Genomic DNA, 24,345 nt, shown 5'->3' with positions numbered 1-24,345 from the left:
TACCCAGGAGCCAAACACTTCATTGTCATTTCACACACATGTCTGTCTCTGATATTTTTAGTTGACATATATTCTCTCTTCTCTCAAATGCATCAGGATGTCATATCATTTAACAGGGAAATGACTACAAAAGTCTACCAGCAGCAGTTGTCCTCTGTCCTAAGCCCCTCCCACCAGACGACCATGGGTATATGCATGCGCTTTATACATATGCCCACACTTTAAACCAAGTGTTTCCCAGACTTTGATTTAGTTAATCCTATTTCATTGTAGAATTTCATGCAGCTCATTCAAATCTTTCTTGCCCTGTTCTCACTCTCTCTGATTATGAGACCATAAATGAGAAAAAAAATAAGCAAGCTAGCCACCCCAGGTTCTGTGGACTGCTTCACTTGGAGGAGATCAGGCAGCAGCATATGAGATGGACCTTTGATTTGTGGCTGTAGCGGCTTGCATTCGGTCAGTGCAAATCCCGCAGCAGTAGGTGTCACAGCGAGACAGCGGCAGCATCAGGTCTAAACTGTGTAACGGCAGCAACAGAAAGTTTGCTTATCTGGCAAACTCTCTCGCTAACGCTGGGGACATAAACATTAACTTGATGCTGCAGCCCTGAGCCTTTAGCTCTGGTTACCAGATGGCTTCTCTCCATCTCTGAAACACTTTGTCAACTGTTTACTGACACGTATTTTGTCTCGTTTATTGTCATGCTCTCTTTTTTGGTAAGTCCACCTCCCTTTTCTGAGTTCCTTTGCAGTTAAGGCAGTTGTTACCAATGCTGGAATAGCAACTTTCCCTGCAGGACTCTCCACCATTGAATCATGCTTTCACCGCAGGGACGTCCATGCACATCTGCATTTGTAGAACAGCCAATAGGAACAACCTCTCTGAAATTACCTGTGATTGGCCAAAGACACCTGTCACGACCCAGATTTTTTATACCCTGAAAACAAAGAAGAGAAGAGGTACAGACGTGTTCTCTCAGTCCACTTGAATTAGAATATGCTCAAAGTTTATTATGGGATTTTTGACAATGAAGCTCATATTAAACTGCCTACCCCAGCTTTAATATTGAAGGTTGTGTTAACTCACTCTATAATCTACCTTTCTAAACCTGCAACTTTTGTGCTCACATTGTATGAATTAGTCTCCTGACCACAACATGGGTAGCCATACTTAATGTAAAAACAGAGCCTCTTGTTGTTTTTGACAAATTATAGTTTTACACAGTTGATTCGGATGAGGCAACTGCATCCTCAACAATGTTTACAAATGAGAAAAAGGCCACATTACTTAGCAATTCTTCTATGAGTGGAAAGTAAATAGAAAAAAGAAAAATAGGGAGCCGCAGATGGCTGGAAGAAGCAGACAGTATGCTCTGTCTGTCTGTCTGATCTGCATCAAAGATGAATTTTATATGACAGCAGTCTTAAATAATAATATTGGATAAGAATTTCAAAAGAGGCTAACTATAGTTTGTAACGGCCTGATTCTAAAATGAGTCAGGGCAGTAAATTTAGGGTGAAAATCTGGCTTAATTCATACAGTGCTGCCTGGCTTTACAGGTAAAATGCGAACTTCTTAGGACATGATTTAACATCTTTTTTTAGTTGTTGACAGATAGATTTTCATATAACTGACCAAGAAGCTTCCACATTGTTTCATTACAGTGCAGTATGTAACTGGTTCTACTCTTTTTCCTTTGCATTTTTACCAAAACATTCAGTGGGTGAACTGCAAATCAATTTTTAAGTTGATGTTTGTATTGAGGAGAAGCTAAAAAAAAAGCCTGTTTCCCACAAAGTTAGGAGGTTTGCAGACTAAGTAAGACAACATTGAAGTGTCATATAGAGTTGGATGAGATGTGCTCTCCCAAACATAAAAATCCATATACCATCACTTGACCTTAAAACAGAGCATCCCTGTGTGCGTGCGTGCGTGCGTGGTGGGAGGCTGCATTGAGTTTAATGCAGTTTGTAGCCTAAGGTTTGTTGTCAGGCTGCCATCGTGTCTCGCTTTCCACTCCATTCACTTCTGTTCCGTGTAAGATCATCCTGTTCCCTACTTGTTCCTCTCTTCCGCCGTGCCCTTATAACAGTGTAGAGTTCTCGACAGTAATTGAGTGCTGTTGAAAAAGTCTGGATCACTCTAAAAGAAAAGGTTGAGGTGGAGAGAGAGCAGGAGGGGAGGTGTAGAGGGAGAATTGTGGAGGAAAATAAGAAGGAGGTAGAACCAGTTTCCATCAAAGGAGGCTGTGAACGCCATCATGTATAACACTGGCATGTCTAGCAGGACCAGATGCATGACCAGATGGTGTGTTGGCATATAATACTTACAATGCAAAATTACTGCAGAGAGACATTTATGGTTTTCATATCACATAAACCACCAATATGGAAGTCAATGTTTGTAGCGTGTTGTAACAAGGCAAGCTGACTAAGAGCATATATAATGACAGCTGCAGTAAGCTTACACACATTCATACATTTGGGTTTCATTGTCTTGTTCGGCAGCACATTTATAGTAGTTGTCCAGAGAGTAGAACATTACTCATTCACTTTCCGTACACAGATTTATTTTTTTCAGCTGGCTGAGAAATTTTAAATTTGAGTAAACATTGTCAGGCACGAGCTCAGTCATGCAGCACCGTATTCTCAATTCCCTTTTCCTATTCTTAGAAAGCTCCAACTAGGTTATTTAGCCTTGAAATAAAATTCTCACATGCACTAGTAGAATGACTCAAGATTTCGAAACAGGGTTGCTGTGCGTTTCCCTCTCAGCCATGCAGGGGAAAAAAGAACAGATACTCTCTGAAGAAATCTCTTTTGACATGTCTTAGACATGGTGGTCTTTTCAGCTCTTCCCATTCATACTGAAAGCTGTTGTTGCATTTCTATGCCAAATATATCTCTGGGTGTTACTTCTCCTTAGTGATAGTGTTGGGCTCAGGCAGCTGGTTCCACGCCAGATCCAAGTCCAAGTTGGTAAATACCTAGTTGTTGAGCTCAGAGTCTAACAAATGTCTTTTCAAATATTGTATCACCTGCATTTTTTATTAGAATAATTTGAGTTTGATTTTAGTTTTGGTCTTTACAGGAATAATTTGACATTTTAGGAAATTTGCTTATTTGCTTTTACCTTGCTAAAGCAAAAGTTAGATGAGTAAAATATGGAGGAAAGCAGAGATCTCTCAATACTTTGCTTTTCTCAAGATTATTTTGATGTCTGTATAGTAAATATGAAGCTACTGTGAGCAGCTGTTTGGCTCGTAAATGGGGGATGTAGCCTGGCTCTGTCCAAAGTTAACGAAAACAGCACCTGTAAGGGCCCTGACACACCAAGCCAAAGGCTGACTGTTGGTCAGTGTTGGGCTGTCAGTCAGCATATGCTGAATCAGTGTTTGAACCATTCATTGAGTGAAATCACTCTGATTGCCAGTTAAGCTCAGTGCACAGAGGAGAAACAAATGACTAAAGTCAAGCAGGTGTGAGATTAAAACAAATGTGAAATGTTAAATGAGATTATATAGTGGTTGAGCTCTTTAGCAGAAATTATTTATAATTGTTTGTTATTGTTCACTATAAGTCGTTTAGTCAACTTTGGGATGTGTTGTTACTTGCTTACTGGCTAACTAGCGTCCTGAAGCCGTCCTGTCTGTCTTCCCTTTTTGAATGACAAATACAGACTGCCACCGCTTGCTGCTTATATATATCTTACATATTTCTTACATATTTCCTCTTACGCAGATGCAGAGGTACTCACTCATTGTAGTCTTTGAGGTGTGTTCAAGTGCAACTTTTTGGCCGAGACACAGGAGATGTGGGGCAATGCATCAGTTGGTTCTTCGATTTTTGATGTGTCTGGCCCCTAAAGTGCACTAAATAACGCGACACGTTGTATGTGTCTGACTATTTATTGGTCAGGACCAGTAAAAGAAGGGATTCATAGAGGGTCTAATTCAATAAGAGGAACCAGTAATACTATCTTGAGACGAAATAAAATGCTATAACCCCAATCTTGCTATGTACAGTACTGTATCTAACGCCTCTAATGTCTTTCATTTCCCACTGTAACTGGCCAGAGTATGACACACTGCAGTACGTGCTGCTCCACTGTGCTGCTGTTGGGTGTGTTGTTGTTCAGTGTGGTCACAGTTTAGATAAATGACCCTATTAGAAAACACGGTGGGGGTTATCTGTCAGCATCACCATCCCTCTGTGTGCTCAGACACTGTCTGCCACCACTATCACTGGACACCACCACTATCATTCTGCGTGTGTGTGGGTGTGTGTGACTGAATTATGTATGATTGTGACAGAAGGGAGCGTACATTATAAAAAGGATTGTTCCGCCTCTCAGTCACAATGGGGGTTTGTAACTTGCCTTGTAAACACTCATGATAGTGTAACAGTTAATTTAAAGAGGAAATTAGCAGTGATAGTAATAGTTACAGGTTCCTCTGGCTCATTAACTTTAGTTTACTCCAGTGCAGCAACAATTTGTTGATCAACTGATTGAAGTTAAATCAGCAGCAATCATTTAACTCACTGATTAATTAGTTACACGATTAATTGGTTGACCCATTTATCAGGAGACAAGAGTCTAAAGCCATGCTGGTGGCTCTGTTAGGCTTTGTGTAGGCAAAGCTGTGCTCTGAGCCTGATGCAAACATCAGCATACTACCATGCTCATAATAACAACATGCTGATGTTAAGCAGATATAATGTTAACCATGTTCACTACCATAGTTTCAATCGGGTCCTGCTGCAGAGCTCCAGGCTCAGGTCATCCTTCAGCGCTGGGACCCATCTCCATTGCTTGGACCCATTATTGCATGTGTTAATGTGAAAAATCATGTGTGTTATTGCGCTTCCATCAATAAATAATGTTTACGATTCACTGTGTTATATTCTGCAGTGTGGTTTTATCGCACTAATTGTTAATACATAAAGTGGCTTACTGAGTGTATATATTTAATCGGCCTGTTATAAGCTGACTGACATTTAGTTAGGCCACATATATATTGTTTGGTATGCTTATCGTGAATATATAAATGTATTATATGTTTGGATGCCATTGTGTAATTTATGTTTAGGGGGCAATTTTTCAGGACACAATAGCATACGTTATTGCATAATAGCATAAGTTTGAATAAGCCTCACAGCTAACATTTATGTTAGTTTGCAAACATTAGCATAACTAGTACAAATTATTTGCTGCTCAACGTTGTTACCTGACTTTATAAGTTAGTCAGTTACAGTTACATCAGTGGTTCCCAACATTTTTCCTTTTCCTTTTACCCCTTTTCTATCATTAAGTAAACTAACCACCCCTGACAAAGAGACATATTTTCTCAGATACTTCATATTATATTAGGGATGCATGATAACATCAGCACGTCATCGGTATCTGCAGAAATTGGCTCAGAATCAGAAACATGCATGATGTTAATTCCACTACAGAAGAGACTTGATGATCACTAAAATTAGGTAGGGAAAAAGTGGATATATCAATATTGACATATCGAATATCGACAAAAAAATCCAATATCATGCATCCCTATATTATATTCAGTGTGTAATAACTGAGAAACTGTACAGTCACACAATTTGAGGAACATTTTGAGCAGATTATTTCCAGTGAATATTGCATTAGAGATGAGTTTTCCTGATATTTTAAACTTTTCATACAATTCTCTGCCTGCATTTTGTATATACAATTTTTAACAATCATACACACTTAATAGGCTTTTTTGACAAATTCAGTGTTTTCTTCTCCCTGACACTGGGCAATGGTTGTATTTGCTCTTAGGTTATTTTAATTGTGTACTTTTCTAATGCAGGACAAAGCTGTTAAGCAGAGCGTGAATGCTCTGTGAATACTGCATTCAGGTCTTCACCGTGCACTCATCCTTAGAGATTTTTTAAGTTTATACTTTTGAACAAAATATTAGGTTGTATTATTGACATGGTGTTATTAGTGGAGGCTGTATGGCTTATTCAACCAATTGAAACCATGCTGTCATATCCTGATGATCGTTTCTGATGGGCATACATAACGTTCTTTCTTTGTAATTTTTTTCATTTTATTGTTTAAACAATGAATTCATTCATTTAAAACGTGGAGGTAATAGGTACTGCAGTGCAGCGCTGGTTTATTGTGCAGTATGACTTCCTGTCCTATTGCCCATTTAACAAATCATAAATGGATGTATGTGTTGTGTCAGACTTTCAAATTAATTGAATATTACATTAATGAAAGCCACAGTGGATCCATGCTGCAGTTTGACTCAGGCAGAGAAGGATGAGAAGGAAATCCCTGGAAAGGGGGAAAACTGATGTGTTCATGGTGCAAGGAGGAGACCGGCAGGAGCTACTGTACTGTGGCTAAGGATGTGTCTGCCTCTGCCATCCAAACAACCAGCAGACAGCATTCTGGGAGCTCATTACAGCAGCCTCTGAGCTAGAGGAGATGCTACAGCGGTGGGGGATCAGGGAGCCAGTTCACTGAGCTCAGCCCCAGCTGCACTAACAGTCTTTCAGTGACAGACGCCTGAGCATAGGCCAGCAGGATAAACCAACAGTGACAGACCGGGATTTGCATGAGCTTCTCCTCCCATCCCACAAGCACTCATTTAAAGTTCGTAGCAGCACAGGGACAACAGTTTGGGTGTGGGTGTCGGGGAGGTGCGCAAAGTCGAGCATACATGACATAACTTATGCTGAGCTGGGGCACAGTTTCTGGCTTAATTTTGCTCGTTACACACCGTAGGTAATTCATGAAGGCTGATGCCCTGGAGTGTTGTGCCATGTGAGAACAACTATATTGTGCTTTTCTGCTGCAGCATTCAACTGATATCAGATACTGTGACGCTGGTAATTCTTAGCAAATGGCTGGTAGCTCAACCATTGTCAAGGTCTCGTTAATCTTGTTATGTGGTTGATTGTGTGGTGTCTCATTGTGTGCTCACTGTCTCTTTTCCGGTCGGTCTTGCTCCATCAGCCCTGTCCAATCCATTCTCTCTGCCTCGATTTCACCTTTCAGTAAATTATTGTGTGTCTCCTCTCCTCCTGCAGAGCCGCAGTCCACGGCATTCCCAGTCTACCCAGTCTGGGCTTGCCGACCAGGCCGCCAAGCTCTCCTTTGCCTCAGCTGAATCCTTGGAGACCATGTCAGAAGCCGACATACCCATCGGGTTCAACCGGATGAACCGATTTCGCCAGAGCCTGCCGCTGTCCCGCTCTGCCAGCCAGAATAAGCTACGATCTCCAGGTTAAGATTTGAAGCTCTGCCATAACATGCTGGTTGGACTGGAGGCAGATTTACAGCTGTTTGTTTACCTCATGTAATTGGTGATGTGCACCACTGGGCTTACACAGAATGGGAGAAAGTGTTAAACTCTCACCTCATTTACCGTAACACTTTTAGTTTAGTCTAATTGCTCTGCTAAAGAGAACTGGAAAGAGCCCTCAGATAATGCAACTCTCTTGAATGGTAACAAGCTCATCTGTTTTTCAGTGTAGACACAGTATATTCCTAATATATTCACACAGGATGTGTGAGCATGTGCAGGTGCACAGTGAGCTTGAAAGTATAGTATATTATATTTACTTCAGGATTATTTAAGCATACATTTTGTTCAGGTAGTTATTTTGGTGGCTGTGATAGAGCACGCCTGTGTTAATCATTCAAGACTGAGGATATTTTTCTACAACTGCAAGAGTAAACAGCAGTTTCGAGGACAGGTTTACAACAAAAGAGCCTTGGGAGTTTAGAGCAGATTAGTGTGAGGCTGGTCCAGACTCATAAAGACCAAGGAGTGGTGTTACGTCAGGTACAGTGAGATTAAAAAAAAGTGGCTGTAAAACTAAAGTGGCAGTGACTGATGAAGGTCATTTTGAATGAGGGGTTCAGACAGAAGTAGAACGGCGAAGCTGCCATTCCCTTCTCTCCATGTCTTTTTACTAACCACTTTGTTTTCTTCTCTCCTCAACTCATCTGCAACATCACACTTATTTTGCTTGACTTTTAATCACTGGTCTTTCTTTGCTTTGTTTGTTCTTTTTGTTTGTCTCCCGGGTGTATGAAGATGAATATTCAGGTTAGTCAGGCGTCAGACTCATCTTTACCTTTAAATTCAAGGGTTCCAGCATCTGACAAAGTTTTCCATGAAGTATGGCTTTTCTTTGGGTAATTTAAAGGAGCTGTATGTGACATTCAGAACATTAATATATAAGATATAGTGAAGTAATGGCATCCGGAGTAGAGAATGAAGTCACACTTGTGGTAGTGGGTCTGGCCACATGTGTATGTTAGTGTAGTGTTAGTTGCTGCAGCTCTGCTGTGCTCATACAGCAGTTACCACTGATATCAGGCCAGTGGCATCGCAGAAGCACATCGCCCACCTTCCGATTTTCCTCCAGGTAACGATGTCAGCACTGTCAGCACTTGTTCCTGTTTTTAGCGCTGTTTATAGAGTTAGCACTGTAAGCTGCTAGCCATCAGCTCACCCACCTCCATGTTTAGAACCGTGTGCAGAGAATCCTGCCCCAGACTCTGAATCATAGATATGCTCTGAATGTCACATGCAGCTCCTTTTATATCCATTATTGTAATGTGAATATTGATTAAAAAAAAGTAAAAGTTTTATTTAAAGAAAAGTAGTAGTACTACTTGCCTCAAATTTGCAACTTTGCACCTCAGCTGTGAATTCTCACTTAGCCACCACAATTCTTTTCTCACATTCAGAAAGAAAGAACTGGTGTTTACTCTGTCAGTAATTATTCACGCTGATATCTGATGATAAAAATCATTATCAGGATTTAGTATACCAAAAGGCAGGACATGATCATAATTGACAACACAAAATCTTTCAAATGGCCAAAATGATGATTTGACAGATTTGCTTTGCTAGTTTTTCTTTCCATCCACAAAAGCCATCACCTTCTGACTCACCTGTCTCTCCCTCATCACTCTCTTTTAGGGGTGCTGTTCCTGCAGTACGGAGATGAGACACGTCGGGTTCACATCACCCACGAGCTAAGCAGCCTGGACACGCTGCACGCTCTCATCGTGCACATGTTCCCTCAGAAGCTAACAGCAGGTATGCTGAAGTCACCCAACACAGCCATCTTGATCAAGGACGAGGCGCGCAACGTTTTCTACGAGCTGGAGGATGTCCGGGATATCCAGGACCGCAGCATCATCAAGATTTACCGCAAAGAGCCCATCTACGCTTCCTACCCTGCTGCTGCACACCTGGCTAACGGAGACCTAAGGGTGAGGAAAAGGGAACTGTGGGAGTGGGGAGGTGAAGAGGGCAAACAGGGTTATTTTAGAGAAAGAATGCCGTCTGATGTTTGACAACTGAGCTGTCAGTGACAACCGTTATAATGCTAATCCTCTACATAAAGAGCAGCAGTGTGTTTTTTTGGCAAGGTAATAGTGTTTTTATATTTCAATGGTAACTTTGACAGGCTTGTGTGGTGTATGTGGGTTAGTAATTTAACAGGTATTCCACCTGGAAGTGTATTTTCTTATCTTCAAGTAGGCCATCTGTTGCTGTGCCGACACAAGAGAACAATGTTCCTCTGTGAAATGAGCATATTTTAACATCCGAAGCTATTTCTGCTTCAGTGAAGATCAAGGAAGCCTGAGGGAGACCTTTTTTTAATTATTTTATACAAAACCGTGCTTACCATCTGCATTATTCACACAATACTGACAATACAACTGCTATTAACCATGCAAACAGGCAGTGAAAAACGATTATGCCTGTGTGTGCATGTACCGTGCAGTATGTTTTGTGTTTATGCATGCTTACATGCTTGTTTGTGCCTGTGTGTACAAGACCCAGAAGAACAAAAAAGTGGTGGAGAGGCAGCTGACCAGCACAAACTGCTAAAGCACATCTACATTTTAATACATAGTTTGACGCCAAGGAATAAAAGCATGGTTTTTAGCAACACTTTTATCAGGCAAAAGCAACAATCATCAAAGTGAGATGCACAGTCCATCACTTCTTTATAACTGCTGGAGACTAAGCAGGCTCCATCTTAACAAGCATCTTGCCATACTTTGGCTCCTGTTCATATTGTGTGTCTTGTGGAGCAACTTAAGGTGTAAGCTGTGCCTTTATTTGTTTTGTTGTTTTCATACAGTTTGTGCAAACCAGACCACCTCATATGGCTCTGTTAATATACAGCATGTATATGAATTTGTCCCTTGGCATAACAGCTCAGCAGCACAAATTCCTTCGTCACGCTCCAGTATTTTCTGTGTATTACACGGTGCCGCATGACAAGGTTAGCTAGGATGCTGAGAAGCAAATGAAAAGAAGAAAACAGGCATGAGTTAAGCAGCAAAATAAGTTATGTGACAAGGGAAAACAGAGTATTTGGCTTTTTAAAATGACAAAAATCACAACAGGAGGAGAACAGAGGCGGAGGTGGATTGAAAAGGCATCAGAGCAGTAACTACATTATGATGCACTACAAAGAAAGGTAGGTGGAGGGAAATAAAAGCGACGTTGACATAGATAAAATCAGTTGTCAGTCACTCAGTAGGAATGAGTAGCTTTGTCTCTTGCACCCTGACACCACTCTACTAAATAGAAAAAGGAATATATATTTGGATTTCAGATTGGACTCAATACCACTTGTACTAATGTAATGCTAAGCCAATAACTTAAGAAATACAGGACAACAGTGTTTTAAATAGAGATGTGTGTCCCCCTGAAAACTTTTGATTTAAGTTGGGCATTTATTTTTCTTTTATTCTGTCATTGACCTAATTGAAAAAAAAAATCAATCGAGTACATTTTTCAGAAAATAAGATCTATAATTGGATGTATAATTGGTCTTTTGAGAAAATCATCTCTTGGCATCCACAGACTGTGACAGACTAGCTGGTGTCAGTCACATCTCAGGCGTCTTCATGTCAAACTCTCACATGAAAAACACAGCGCTCTCATCCAAAGGTCTCCATGGTAACCCTCATCCCTGCTTATTCATTTTCAGAGAGAGATGGTGTACTCCTCTCGCGACTCCTCCCCAACTCGCCGCCTCAACACGCTCCCTTCCTCTACAGCCTCGGGGTCCTCTGGCTCTCCATCCCGCTCACGCCTCTCCTACAGCGGCGGCCGTCCTCCCTCCTTCACTGGGTCCCACTCCCAGCATGAACAGCCACGACATCCCCACCATCCCTCAGCTGGCCATGGTGCCAATGCAGGCCTGTCTCCCTCGCCCAGTGCCATCCTGGAGCGCCGCGACGTTAAGCCTGATGAAGAAGTTTCTGCAAAAAATATGGCGCTAATGAAGAATGAGTCACTGTATGCAGATCCCTACAGCCTGATGCATGAGGGCCGCCTCAGTATCGCCTCCACCCAGTCGTTAGCTGCCATCGGAGACCCCTTTAGCTTTCCCGTTTCCAGTGGCCTGTACCGCCGTGGCTCTGTGCGCTCCCTCAGCACCTACTCAGCCGCAGCTCTTCAAGGAGACCTGGAGGACTCCCTCTACAAGCCAGGAGGTTCGCTGTACTCTGATACATACTCCTCAGCCACACTGGGCATGGGTTTTCGCATGCCGCCCTCATCCCCGCAGAAAATCCCTGACATGCAGCTGAGGGACAGGGACTCTTATTCCAGCTCACCCAGCAGAGCCTCACCTGTCAGGCAGACCTTCCGCAAAGACTCAGCCTCCTCCTCTGTGTTTGTGGAGAGCCCAAAGTCGAGGCCCAGCTCCAGTTCAGAGCCTCTGTGTCTGACAGCCGGGCCTGGGGAGGGCAGCAGGGCCACGCCTGGCTTTGGTTCTTCGTTGTCTGGACAGGACCCTGACAGCAGCAGGTCAGTAAGAGACTGTGCGGTGAATTTCACTGAGGTATGAGGAGGTCCTGAAAATATTTTTTCTTGATCAGCTTCTGAGCAAGCCCTACATAAACACAACCTTATCTGACAAGGTTTTAAAAAAATACTAGTTATTCTGCATGAGAGATTTCTGTATTTGTGGGTTTTTTTTTGTTTTGTTCTCACTGGTTTCAAACCACGCTCACACAGTCCTAATTAGGAGGATCAGTAGAATTTTAAATGGCTTGAACTATTATATTTTTTTATGTTTTTTTTTTTTTCTTAAACTTTGATTGGAAATTACTAGATTACAAGCAGATATTTAATGCCAAGTTTACAAGCACTGTTGAAGCTTTATTGCTTACTCCACAGTGCTGTGTTGCATATTTTTACTGCAAAATATATATATCTATATATTTTGATTTTAATGCAAGCCAAGTGTTCATCTGACCATTCCTTAGTTTGTTCAGCATTTGGTGATAGATCTTTGGCGTTTACTTTTGCAGGGATCACCGTCTGGAGCGTATGGAGGCAATGGAGAAGCAGATCGCCAGCCTTACCGGCCTGGTCCAGAGTGTGCTGACCAGAGCACCAGACAGTGACAGCACGTAAGACTCTCCATTATACCCCATTAAACCTCTAAAACTCACAGACAGGTCAGACACGTAGGCAGCATTATTGACAGGAACAGTGGCAGACTATTATCAATGCCATTATCAGCTCCATAGCAGTGAAGTGGTACATTACTTTGTGTGAACACAGCACAACTACAGAGCACTAAACATTAGCTACAAGGCCCAGTGCTATTGATTTATACATTGATACCTACAGAAAGATGTGTAAGATAGCTTTTCAGTAGATTTTTAGTTCTTTATTTATATGGAACGTTGCTATCATGGCACTTAAGCCCCATGAACACAGTAAGAGCTCATTAACAAGAAGATCCCTTGTTAATGTCATCTGTCTGATAGTGACCAGTAGTGGTGCTGTTAGCGTTAGCACTGTAATTGCCTTGCCCTGTGGCCGTTGATCCTCAGATGTGGCCTGCTGCGTCTCTGCATGATGGCGGGCTGCCCTCCGGACCAAGGGACGGAGTTCTCACGGCCATTACCTTTCTCTTCCAGCGAGAAGACTGAAACCAACAGCGATGGCTCCGCCACTGGAAGTGAGTACAGCAGCTTAACTGTGACCCCTGTACCGAACTGTTTCTCATCAGCCTACTTGTTACTAACACAACTGCTGTGCTGATTTGTTTAGAAGTAATTTCATGGTTTCATTCCTGAAAACAATGTGCTGGAATATAAACAGGGTAATAGACACAAACAAGCGGTGATGGTGACCCTCTGGTTTATGACAAATGTATCTAAATTTGACAGAAAAGTAAGCTGCTGTCTTTATCACCTGGTTGGTTTCTTTAAGAATTGTGGAGTTGGTTATTTTATGGGTGCTTATACACTTGTAGGTTAGTTCATTTTGTCCAAATCCGGCAAAAAAATATTACATGTTGCCTTGTAGTTCTCGTTAAGTTTGTGTTCACACTGACTTTTAACTATTGTAGCATAGCTGTAAACGTGTAGTTTTACAGAATGGCAGGTAACTTATTGATTTAAAAGTTCTGGCGTCTGTCATCTTGCATCATTGCGACGCACGTAGGGAAATCAAATTCTAGTGACTTTGTGCTAAAATCACAATAATGTACTGTCAAAACATTGTTTGGTTGGTCCAGTCCAGTTGTTTAGTCCATACTAGAGTTAAACTGACAGCTTTAAACCACCTCAACAAACTAAACAGGAAACATGGGGTGGGTGATATATCGAATATACTTGATGTATCTCAGCTTGTTACATGTGGGATGAATAAAATGACTACATCGAAAACATCGAGTATAAATCGTCACTTTTTTTTTTTAAGTCACCAGCATGAGACTCGCTTCAGGGTTTTAGTTCTTTTGCTCTCTCCTGTGGTTCTCTCCCTCTCACAGACACACACAAAAAAGACTCACAGACATGACACATCACACACACTCCTCTGCCCATCCAGATAACTTTTAGCTGAGCAGCAGTGTCTTTGTATCTTGTGTTTTCCTCGCTTAAAGTGAATACATCATCATGTTTAACAGCGCCACAGTAACAGTTTAACTTAATTGGATTAACAGTAGTGATAGCAGATGACGTGTGTGTCCTTGTACCTGTAGGGCTCCAGACAGTGAGTATTTAGCCACATTTTTCGACCATGGAGAATCAGTGCTACTTGCAGATATTATGAATATATCAACTGGAGAGCTGTTACCAGCTCACACTGAATAAATCCTCACATTTAAAGGTGCAGCAGCAACTTTCTGCTAACTGCTTCAAGTTAGCAGCAAGAACATCAACACCTCCGGCACTGAGACGAACCGGGTGCTATAAAATAAAACAAGTAATTTAATGACAACAATACTTTATTTAATTTTATTATAACGGTACTTTATTAAACTTTATTATGATAGTAGCTGCTTTATTGTAACTGATAATTTAATAATTTGGTGTTTTAGTAGGAGATTAAAACACGAGGAGATTTCAAAATATGGAGATACATATCATGTATCGCGATATAACCTAAAAAAATATGTCATTCATCTCTTTTTTTCTCCATAATCCTTTGACACATTTCCAGTGCATGGCACGGCACAACTTGACTTGACTTGCTTGGAAATATCAATAGTGAAAACAGAATGGAGAAAAGTACCGGGTACCAAAAGCGAGTTGAGTCGAGCCATACCATGCAGTGGAGATTTTGCATTTGTCCTCCAACTACAGAAGTTCAAAATTCCAAATGACTCAGTCAACATTTAAACACAGCAAAAACAAAAAGAAGGATCAGACAAGTATCTGGAAAAGACCCTTGAGTATTCAGTCAAGTAAGAAAAATATTAATTTCATCAATTTGTCCAGTAAGGAGATGTTTTTAGTCTCACTAAGCACAAATACAGAAAGCAGGGGGGGAACGCTGGTGAAGCTCTGTCAAAAATCAAAATATATACCTTCTAACAGCTTGAAGCTGTTGAAAGGTGTTAAACAAACAAACAAATAAGACTGTCAACATAGCCTTCTTGGTGAGATGGTAAGACAGACAGCTTTGGAGTGTTTGGAAGGTTTATTTTTTCTCTTTTTTACTATCTGTACTAGATGCACAGAGACTGATTTTTTTGGTGCTGTGTCCATGAGTTTCATAGCTTCATTGCGTGCTGCTTATGGGCTTATGGTCTGGCGCATGGTTGTTGCCTTTTCATAAAGTCCTGACTTCACCTGCGTGCTGTGCCGAGCCCAGGAATGTCCTAAACACAGCAAAATAAGAGGAAAATAAGTGATTACATGCAAAGGGCATGGTCTCCGCAGATAAATACATCACCACATTCCTCTAGTGGGTCGTAAGTGATGATTGACAGAGGGATAACTTTTGTGGGAGTCTAAACAATGCAAAATCCTGCATAGTATACCTTTACATTTTTACAATTACTGACAGGAATCATTTTCCAACAGGTGTAGCCTCTACATACTGAAGCATTTCTGAATTAAACCATTTAACTTTACCATTTTTTTTCTTTACTTATCTCATTCCTTTTTCTGTCTCATGTTGATGATTTTGTAATGCAGTTTTGGTACAAACAAACCTTTTTCAGTGTCCAGACCTTCGCAGAGCCACTGCAAGTACACAGTATTCTTTGAGGCTTCATCACAGATTGAAACATGGCCAAAAGACTAAGCCATCACTATCATTTTCACTGGTTTAGTCAATAAAAATGCTCCCCAGAATCATCATTCTGTAAATATGAACTTTTAAGACTTTCCTCTCCCCCTTTGTCTCTCTATCACCCTCTCATTAATTTCTCGGTAACTGGCTCACTCTCTCTATATTCCAGCTGGACGGCTGAAGCAGAAAGGTAGTTGCCATCTCCTACTCTATCATCCTTTTTATTTATCCTATCAGACGTATCTCATGGCTCTCTGCTCTCTGTATGGGTGTGTGGTGTTGTTGGGTAGCTGGCGGTGTCTGTCCTCACGTTTTCCTCCTGGTTGGTTTCCCAGAGAGTGGACCCCCCCCCCCCCCCCCTCTTCCTGTCACTACTTTTTGAATTAATGCTTGGTTTTTCCTTTGGGAATTTCAGAGGGTTGTTTTGTCACAAACTAGGCTCTCCTTTGCAAAAGTGTATGAGTGTATAAGTGTGTGCGTGTGCGTGTGTGTGTGTGTGTGTGTGTGTGTGTGTGTTCTGGAGGCATATGTGTGGGTGAAATAGCTGGGGAGTCAATGGCCATACTCACAAAGCCCTGTGTTGAGATAAGAGCATGGTTATCCCCTTGTGTGTCACTACTGAATAGCCTAATTGCACTTCTATATGGGTTACTAATAGCATGAGCTCACGTCTCTCCCAGTGGGCTATTAGAGTTTTGTGACTATGGCGCTTTTTTTGCATTCACACACTGTATTTGTTCCAGTGTGTGCCCAGATTTTCTATATATGTACATTTCTTTGAGACTTTATTCTGTGTGTGTGTTACTGTTTGCACTGTGTGTCATGCTGGCTGACTGCAAATCTCACCGGAGCACGGCCCAGCAAACTAACCAATTTGTTTCCCAACAACCTGCTGGTGACCCCCCCATGTCCTGCTCTGTGATTGGCAGCTCATACACCGTCGGCACCTCTAGCTCTGATGCCGCCACCACCTTCCAACACAACCCAGGTGAACAGCGTGGGCCGCTTGCAGATGCAGCTCCACCTGCACGGCCTGCAGCAAAACGCCACCGACCTGCGCAAACAGCTCGGCCAGCTACGCAGGATGCAGGTATGTAATATATCCATCAAGAAAATCAGTTTTTGTAATGTTTCTTAAAGAGCCCGTTCTCACAACATTACAAGAAAACGTTATTTTCTAACAGTGGTATCTCGTAGGGCTGCAACTAGGAATGGGAATTGATAGGATTTTATCGATATCGATGCCATTATCGATTCTGCTTATCGATCCGATTCTTTATCGATTCCCTTATCGATTCCTCCTGTGAATTAATGATATCACCTCCTGTTGTTTGTAACCCAATACATCTGCTTTCAGAACGTTTTATTATGAACCTTAAAGCCATGGTCTAGTTTAGAAAGATGATGAGAAAGATTTGAGAAAAAGCATCCCCAGCCTGAGTGTGTCAACATCACGCAGCTAGTGCAGCTAACTCAGGTGAGGCAGCTAACGCAGCTAGCCCAGCATATTATAACAACAAATAGCGTGCAAATCAACTCAACTGCCCTCATCTTACCATCCTTGGTGTTCCCATGAAATCCGACAACAGGAGCGGGGATGCGCCGAAGCTCCACAGTGGGCTAGCAGCTCCAGGGAGGCTAACAACAACAGCGCCCTGCCCGCCGTCCACCTGGAGCAGGGATGCGCCAAACCTCCACAGTTGGCTAGCAGCTCCAGGGAGGCTAACAACAACAGTGCCCCGCCCGCCGTCCACCTGGAGCGGGGATGCGCCGAAGCTCCACAGTGAGCTAGCAGCTCCAGGGAGGCTGACAACAACAGCACCCCGCCCGCCGTCCACCTGGAGCGGGGATGCGCCGAAGCTCCACAGTGAGCTAGCAGCTCCAGGGAGGCTAACAACAACTGAAGTGAAGCTACGGTTTTGACCGCTTCTGTCTCTCCACCATTACGTCTTCTTTGTTGTTGAACGGGCTGCTGACTGACGAGCATAGATTCGGCGTAATGAAAAGAATCGATAAGTGAATCGTTAAGCATAAAGGCTCAACTCAACTCAACTCAACTCAACTTTATTTATAAAGCGCTTTAAAACAACCACAGCTGAAACAAAGTGCTGTACATAGGAGGTCATAAAACAACAAAACAGTGAGATAATAAAAAGCAGTTAAAACAAAAAACAATAAAAACAACAAACAAATAAAAACAGCGAGGTCTCATGCTGGGTTAAAAGCCAGTGAGTAAAAGTGGGTTTTAAGGTGGGTTTTAAAAACAGACAGTGAGGAGGCCTGTCTGATGTGCAGAGGTAGATTATTCCACATTTTTGGAGCAGCAACGGAGAATGCACGGTCTCCTCTAAGCGTTCGCTTAGACCTCGGTACCTCAAGGAGCAGCTGATCAGCTGACCTGAGGCACCGGGCAGGGGCGTAGGGGTGAAGAAGCTCAGAGAGGTAGGGCGGGGTGAGGCCATTTAAAGATTTAAAAACAAATAAAAGGATCTTAAAATGAACTCTAAAGTGCACAGGCAGCCAGTGGAGGGAGGCCAGGATGGGTGTAATGTGCTCTCTCATTCGTACTCCAGTTAGCAGACGAGCGGCAGCATTCTGGACTAACTGGAGACGTGCAAGGGAGGACTGGCTAACTCCAAAATAAAGTGCATTACAGTAATCCAGCCGAGATGTAATGAAGGCATGGATTACTGCTTCAAAGTGCTGATGTGCAAGAAAAGGCTTCACCTTCGCAAGCTGCCTGAGGTGAAAGAAACTCGACTTTACAACTGCACTAATTTGACGGTCCAATTTAAAATCACTGTCCATCTTAAAACCCAAGTTAGTAACAGTAGACTTTGCATAAACTGCCAAAGGACCCAGATCAACAGGGGAGGAAATACCGCTGGGGCCAAACACCATCACCTCTGTTTTTTTCTCATTAAAATGTAAAAAGTTTAGGGCCATCCAGGCTTTGATATCTTCAAGACATGACAGCAGGGGTTTGAGGGAAAAGGCATGGCTTTTACTCAGGGGGACATATATCTGGCTGTCATCAGCATAGCAATGAAAAGCAACACCATGCTTTCTGAGGATAGACCCTAGGGGAAGCATATACAGGGAGAAAAGCAGGGGTCCTAAAATTGAACCCTGTGGGACCCCATATAAAAGCGGAGCGGAGGAGGATTCACACGCACCAAGACCAACACACATAGTCCTGTCGGCTAAGTAGGACCTGAACCAGTCCAGGGCGCTACCACCAATGCCCACTAGCTGCTGCAGACGTTTTAACAAAATGTTGTGGTCTACAGTGTCAAAGGCAGCCGTCAAGTCGAGCAGGACAAGAACAACATAGTTGCCACTATCATTTGCCGTTAAAATGTCATTAAAAACTTTTAAAAGGGCAGTTTCCGTGCTATGCAAAGTTTTAAAACCAGACTGAAAAACCTCCACAATATTGTGTTCATCAAGGAAAGTTTTTAGTTGTGCATAGACAATTTTCTCCAGGATTTTAGAAATAAAAGGCAACTTGGAGATGGGCCTGAAATCTGCTAAAACAGTGCTATCTAAGCCAGGCTTCTTCAGCAAAGGTTGTACTACTGCATGTTTGAAGCTTACTGGGACAACACCAGAGGACAGGCTGCTATTTAAGATGGTCAGAACCGACTGCCCTATAGTAGAGAAAACTTCTTTAAAGAAGTGGGGAGGGACCACATCACGAGGGGAACCTGATGGTTTAATATGGGCCACCACATCCTCTAACAGTGACAGAGTCACAGGTTCAAATCTGTTGAACACAGCTGGGCAAGAAACAAAGACAGAGGGATCAAAGGTGGGTGGAGAAATGAGAGCTCTTGTGGACACAACCTTATCAATGAAAAAGTGCAGAAAACTATTACACACATCAATGGATGTTTCCAAACATACAGGCTGTGGGACATTCAAGTCAATTGTTCTGAACAGTACATGAGGGTTCTTACAGTTTTCTGTGATCATGTTTGACAGATACTCTCTGTTGGACTCTTTGACAATATTTTGATAAGAGCACCAGCGGTCCTTTAAAATTTGAAATGAAACCTGCAGCTTGTCCTTCTTCCACCTGCGTTCGGCTCTGCGACATTCCCGTCTGGCTGCACGGGTTCTGTCATTGAACCAGGGTTCGCGTCTAGCCTTAGACTGCCTGGGTTTTAGAGGAGCCACAGAGTCCATTATAGAAAGGCAGGAGGAGTTAAACCAGGAGCAGAGCTCCTCCGTATCAGCAGAGGCTGAACCAGGGCGGACACAGGCAGCAAAGAAGGCAGCAGAGAAATTACCGGCAGTGAAGGGGTTAAAAGCCCGACAGAGCCTGACAGGAGCGCGGTATTCAGCTGCCGCACAGGAGAGATCAACACTAAATAAAACTGGTGCATGGTCAGAAAACACACAGTCACCGATCTCCAAGTTGGACACAGTCAGATTATAAGAGAAAACCAAGTCTAATGTATACCCATGCTCGTGTGTGGGACCAGACACACACTGCTTCAAACCAAAAGAGTCCACGAGGTTTAAAAAGTCATTCACCATAGGCTTATCAGGACAGCAGACATGGAGATTAAAATCGCCGACAAGAAGGACACGATCATAGTTGGGCATCACTCCGGCAAGGAAGTTTGAAAAGTCACTGATGAACTCTTTATTATATTTTGGGGGTCGGTAAATGACGGCACAGAGCACCGGGTCTGAGCGACCAACCTCGAAAACAGTCAGCTCAAAACTGGAGAAAGATGCAGGACGCTGTTTGCAATTAAAAGTTCCTTTAAAAACAGTCGCCGTTCCTCCACCTCGGCCCAGTGCCCGCGGGGAGTTAAAATAAGAGCAATCGGCCGGTAAAAGTTCAACAAGAGGGCTGCACTCACCAGCGTTGATCCACGTCTCCGTTACACAGAGGAAATCCAAATCACGGGAGTTGAATAACTCCCTCAAGATAAAAGTTTTGTTTGCCAGCGATCTGGCGTTAACCAGGCCAATTCTGGTCGGAGCTGGAGCCTGTGATCCAGCAGATCGCTGCACACGAAGCGGTGTCCTCAGGTTGTGGAGATTAATCCCACGCTGGCGGAGCCGGGCGGGGGGCGGGTAACGCAGCCGGAATAGGTTTACGTCATCCAAGCCGGTGACAGGTACCAGACAGCTGTCAATGGGATCCAGGAAGCGCCGGGGCACTGTGAAGGGATGCGATGATCCCTGTACAGTCCGGGAGTCGTACGAGGAGCGTGCCAGGCAGATCCTTAATTTTACCATCCGACCGCTCCGTTTACCGCGGCGACGAGGATGCCTCCGCCGGGAAGGCAGCGCCGAGGCCCGGAGAAGGTGAGTCGGGATTTCCGACAGGAGCGGGGGTAAAGTTTTCTGTCCACCATGATTAAAGGCATTTAGATCACTGATATTTTGTCGTAAATCCTAAAGGGTCTGGCGATCATATACCAGCAGAGACTCGATCTGAGAAGTGTCACGGCTTAAAAACACTAAAAACACAGACAAAAGTGGGAGCAACAGACGGCGTGCCTTACACACTGGCGCCATCTTGTTTCCCACACACACACCAGCATAAAGGCTAATGATGTCGATGAATTGGACCAGTTGGAAACGGTTCTTAACAGGAACCGGTTCTCGATTCCCATCCCTAGCTGCAACTAACCATTATTTTCATTATCATTTAATCTGTTATTATTATGCCTCTGTGCTGGCATCAGCCATGGCTGGGCATACTGTTTTCGGGTTGTCTGTCTGTCCATACATATGTAGCTACGTTCCATTCTCATGAATGCCATATCTCAAGATTGCCTTGAGGGAATTTCCTCAAATTTGGCATGAATGTCCACTTAGACTTAATGATGAAGTGATTAGATTTTAGTGGTCAAAGATCACTGTGACCTCACGAAACATGTTTTCAGCCATAAGTCAAGAATTAAAAATGACAAAATTTCTCACAAATGTCTAATAGAATAAAATGATTAAGTGATGACATTTTATATCCAAAAAGTCAAAGGTCAACTTCACTGTGACATCATAATATTCAGCAAAAACACTTTTCTGGCCACTACTCAATGTCCTATCTCAGAAAAAGAATGGGAGACATTTGGTCAGATACTGAAACATCCACGATTTAGAATTTGTAGCTTTTGGGCAGCAACATCCATATTTAAAGCATCGTTAACTGTCACCGCTACATGTGAGTCTGGACAGATATGGATGTAAACTGTTACTGCAAATTGACTGACCTCGAGGTGGTCATTTTAGTTTTCTTGATAAATAGTTTTGTCAATAAAATGTCAGATAGTAGTTTCAAATAGTGAAACATGCTCTGTGTAATGTTGCTGAGCCCAAGGTGACGTCTTGAAATGGTATGTTTTATCCAACCAAAAGCCTCAAAGCTGTTCAGTTTATTATCTTGTATGACAAAGAAAAGCATCAGGTTCTCACATTTAAGAAGCATTAAACCAGCAAACATTTGGCTCTTTTTCGTTCAAAAATGACTAAAATAATTATTAAATTATCAAAATAGTTTCAGAATAATTTTCTGTTGATCGCCAAATTGATTCATTGACTAATCCTTGTACCTCTAGTACCTAGCCATATAGATAAATATAATTTCTCTTTTTTTCCTTGCTGTTCAATGTTTTACACCTCTTTTAATATAACTCTATATCATCAACTGGCTTTTCTTTGTCAATAGGTTGTGATCATTTTCAGTGAATCAGTTAGCATCATTTTGATAAGAGCAATTCATTGCAGGGTCCTTCCTGTCTCACTGTTGACAAGTCATGCAGAATCAAGGTCCACACTATATGAGTGGTTTGCTTTAGGTGTAGAGGTCTACAAGTTGACCCAAAGTGGTAGGAAATGGCTAAATTAGCCTCCAGTATTTAAAATATTTTCCACATGCAGTCATTAATTAAAATTTCAGTGATGTAGAATGTGTAGTATACAGTATTTTAACATACACGTTTGCAGGAGCAGTGGCTTTGATGTTTATTTGATCTTCACTTCAATACCTACCTACATACAGTAAATAACACCTGCAGGTTCACATAGCTGTACTGCATGACACATTGAGGGCATTGTACCTTTTGAGGATTAATAATGAAACAGAATGAGTGGAAGATAAAAGCTCAGTTCACATGGTATGGTATTCTACAGAGATAGAAAGTGATGGATGCAGAGCCAGATGAAATGCCACAAAGAAGGGTTAACTGAAATGTGGAGATTAGGACCTCATTTATTTCATTTATCTCTGATGCCAGTGATGCTATGGTTACTGCAGGAAGAGATGATGAGTTAAATGCTTTCACTGGCAGAGAAGAAGATTCACGTCTTTTGCAGGAGAAAGAGAAAAGAAGGAGTAATGGGAGTGACAGATGATTGGCATGCAGTGCCTTTATTTGTTCCCTCACAACAGTCACAACGGCTTCTTGAACTGGCTAAGTAGCAAGACAGAGAGCCAAACATTGAGGCTATGCTGTACCCAGAGAGGGCAGTTTTGCTGTTTACCTGTATGTATGCCCAAGTGTGACCTCTGCACCTGGACCCATGTTGTTGCCAGTGGTGATGGCCAGCAGCTTAAATTTTACATGTGGCTCATTAATTATACAGAGGGAGCATGCAGGGAAGCAGGCAACTGGGAGAGAGGAAACCCAGTGCTGCAAGATAAAAAATAATCGAAAAATGTATTTTTCTGTATATATTAATATTTTTTAGAAATGTATTATCATATTCCCTGTGTTTGGCTTGCTGCGCTGCAGCATCATTATGGGCGGTGTAATGGGGAAAACTTGGTATTTTAAAATGTTAGTGATGTTGTCTTGCTTCACTTCCTGGAACATAAGGCTGATCAATTATTAATTTTTCTTGCTTACCAGGTGTTTTCATTTCAGGGAGTTGTATTACATGCAGTAGTCCTGTAGAATATTCCATTGATAACTCTGAGAGGGAGCTGAGTTCACGCTCAGTGCCTGTCATGGACAGCCTTTGTTCTCCTTAGGGCATCCCGACTTTCTGTGTAAGGAGGAACATTATATGCATGTCCTAACACACACACACACACACACACCACAGAGGGACCTACTTGTTGCATCTGCCAGTGCTTTTAAGGCTGAAAAACATATAAGCAGTCAAGGATAGAGCAAAATGTTCTTCTGGCATGACAAGGCAGAGAAGGTTGTGCAGTCAAACAAGAGGCCACAGCCTGCCCTCTCAAGGACAGGGCAAATCAGAATGTGTACTTGCAGTATATCACTGAGGTCTGTTTTGAAAAGCCTCAGGCAGCTACAGTTCTCCGCCTTGTTGTCCTGTTGTTCTGTTGTTCTGTTGTGATGGCAGCAATAACAGATTTCACATCTTCAACAAGCTATTCTCATGAGGCCAGCGAGGCTAACATTGATACAGTTCATTTCGAAATAGCTGCAGAGTGTGCAGCAAGCCCTACTGAAGTAAGAGCAATATATGTTATCTGTATCATTGTGTGATTGTGTGTGTGCAGATGGAAAACCAGGATTCAGTGCGAACTCTGTTGAAGCGGACAGAAGCGGAGCTGAACGTGCGTGTGGCCGATGCCCTGAGGAAGCAGGAGGATCCTCTGCAGAGACAGCGCCTTCTGGTGGAGGAGGAGAGACTCAAGTACCTCAACGAGGAGGAGCTCATCATCCAGCAGCTCCAGTCAGTGACATGATAAGTCTTAGTAATATTAAGCAATAATGTCAGACAGTGATTGTAGAACAGTACAGGGTTGTTGAAATCCCCAACTCGTCAATCAATAATGA

General features: G+C 42.6%; 1 protein-coding gene across 6 annotated transcripts in view; it reads left to right on the top strand.

Moving 5' to 3' along the window:
- srcin1a (SRC kinase signaling inhibitor 1a) overlaps positions 1 to 24,345 on the top strand; it is a 146,388-nt gene that overhangs the window by 91,812 nt on the left and 30,231 nt on the right. For 5 of the 6 annotated variants that reach the window (XM_078161296.1, XM_078161295.1, XM_078161294.1 and 2 more), the window contains 8 exons: positions 7,074 to 7,269; positions 8,981 to 9,276; positions 11,016 to 11,839; positions 12,346 to 12,447; positions 12,877 to 13,004; positions 15,741 to 15,761; positions 16,501 to 16,661; positions 24,066 to 24,241. In XM_078161296.1, coding sequence (XP_078017422.1) covers positions 7,074 to 7,269; positions 8,981 to 9,276; positions 11,016 to 11,839; positions 12,346 to 12,447; positions 12,877 to 13,004; positions 15,741 to 15,761; positions 16,501 to 16,661; positions 24,066 to 24,241 — 1,904 coding nt within the window. The remainder of the gene's footprint in view (positions 1 to 7,073; positions 7,270 to 8,980; positions 9,277 to 11,015; positions 11,840 to 12,345; positions 12,448 to 12,876; positions 13,005 to 15,740; positions 15,762 to 16,500; positions 16,662 to 24,065; positions 24,242 to 24,345) is intronic. The other variant, XM_078161293.1, reaches the window with a different exon arrangement.

Source organism: Epinephelus lanceolatus, chromosome 18 (genome assembly GCF_041903045.1).
Source record: "Epinephelus lanceolatus isolate andai-2023 chromosome 18, ASM4190304v1, whole genome shotgun sequence".
NCBI classification, from domain to species: domain Eukaryota; kingdom Metazoa; phylum Chordata; class Actinopteri; order Perciformes; family Serranidae; genus Epinephelus; species Epinephelus lanceolatus.
This window is presented reverse-complemented; position numbering and strand designations above follow the sequence as displayed.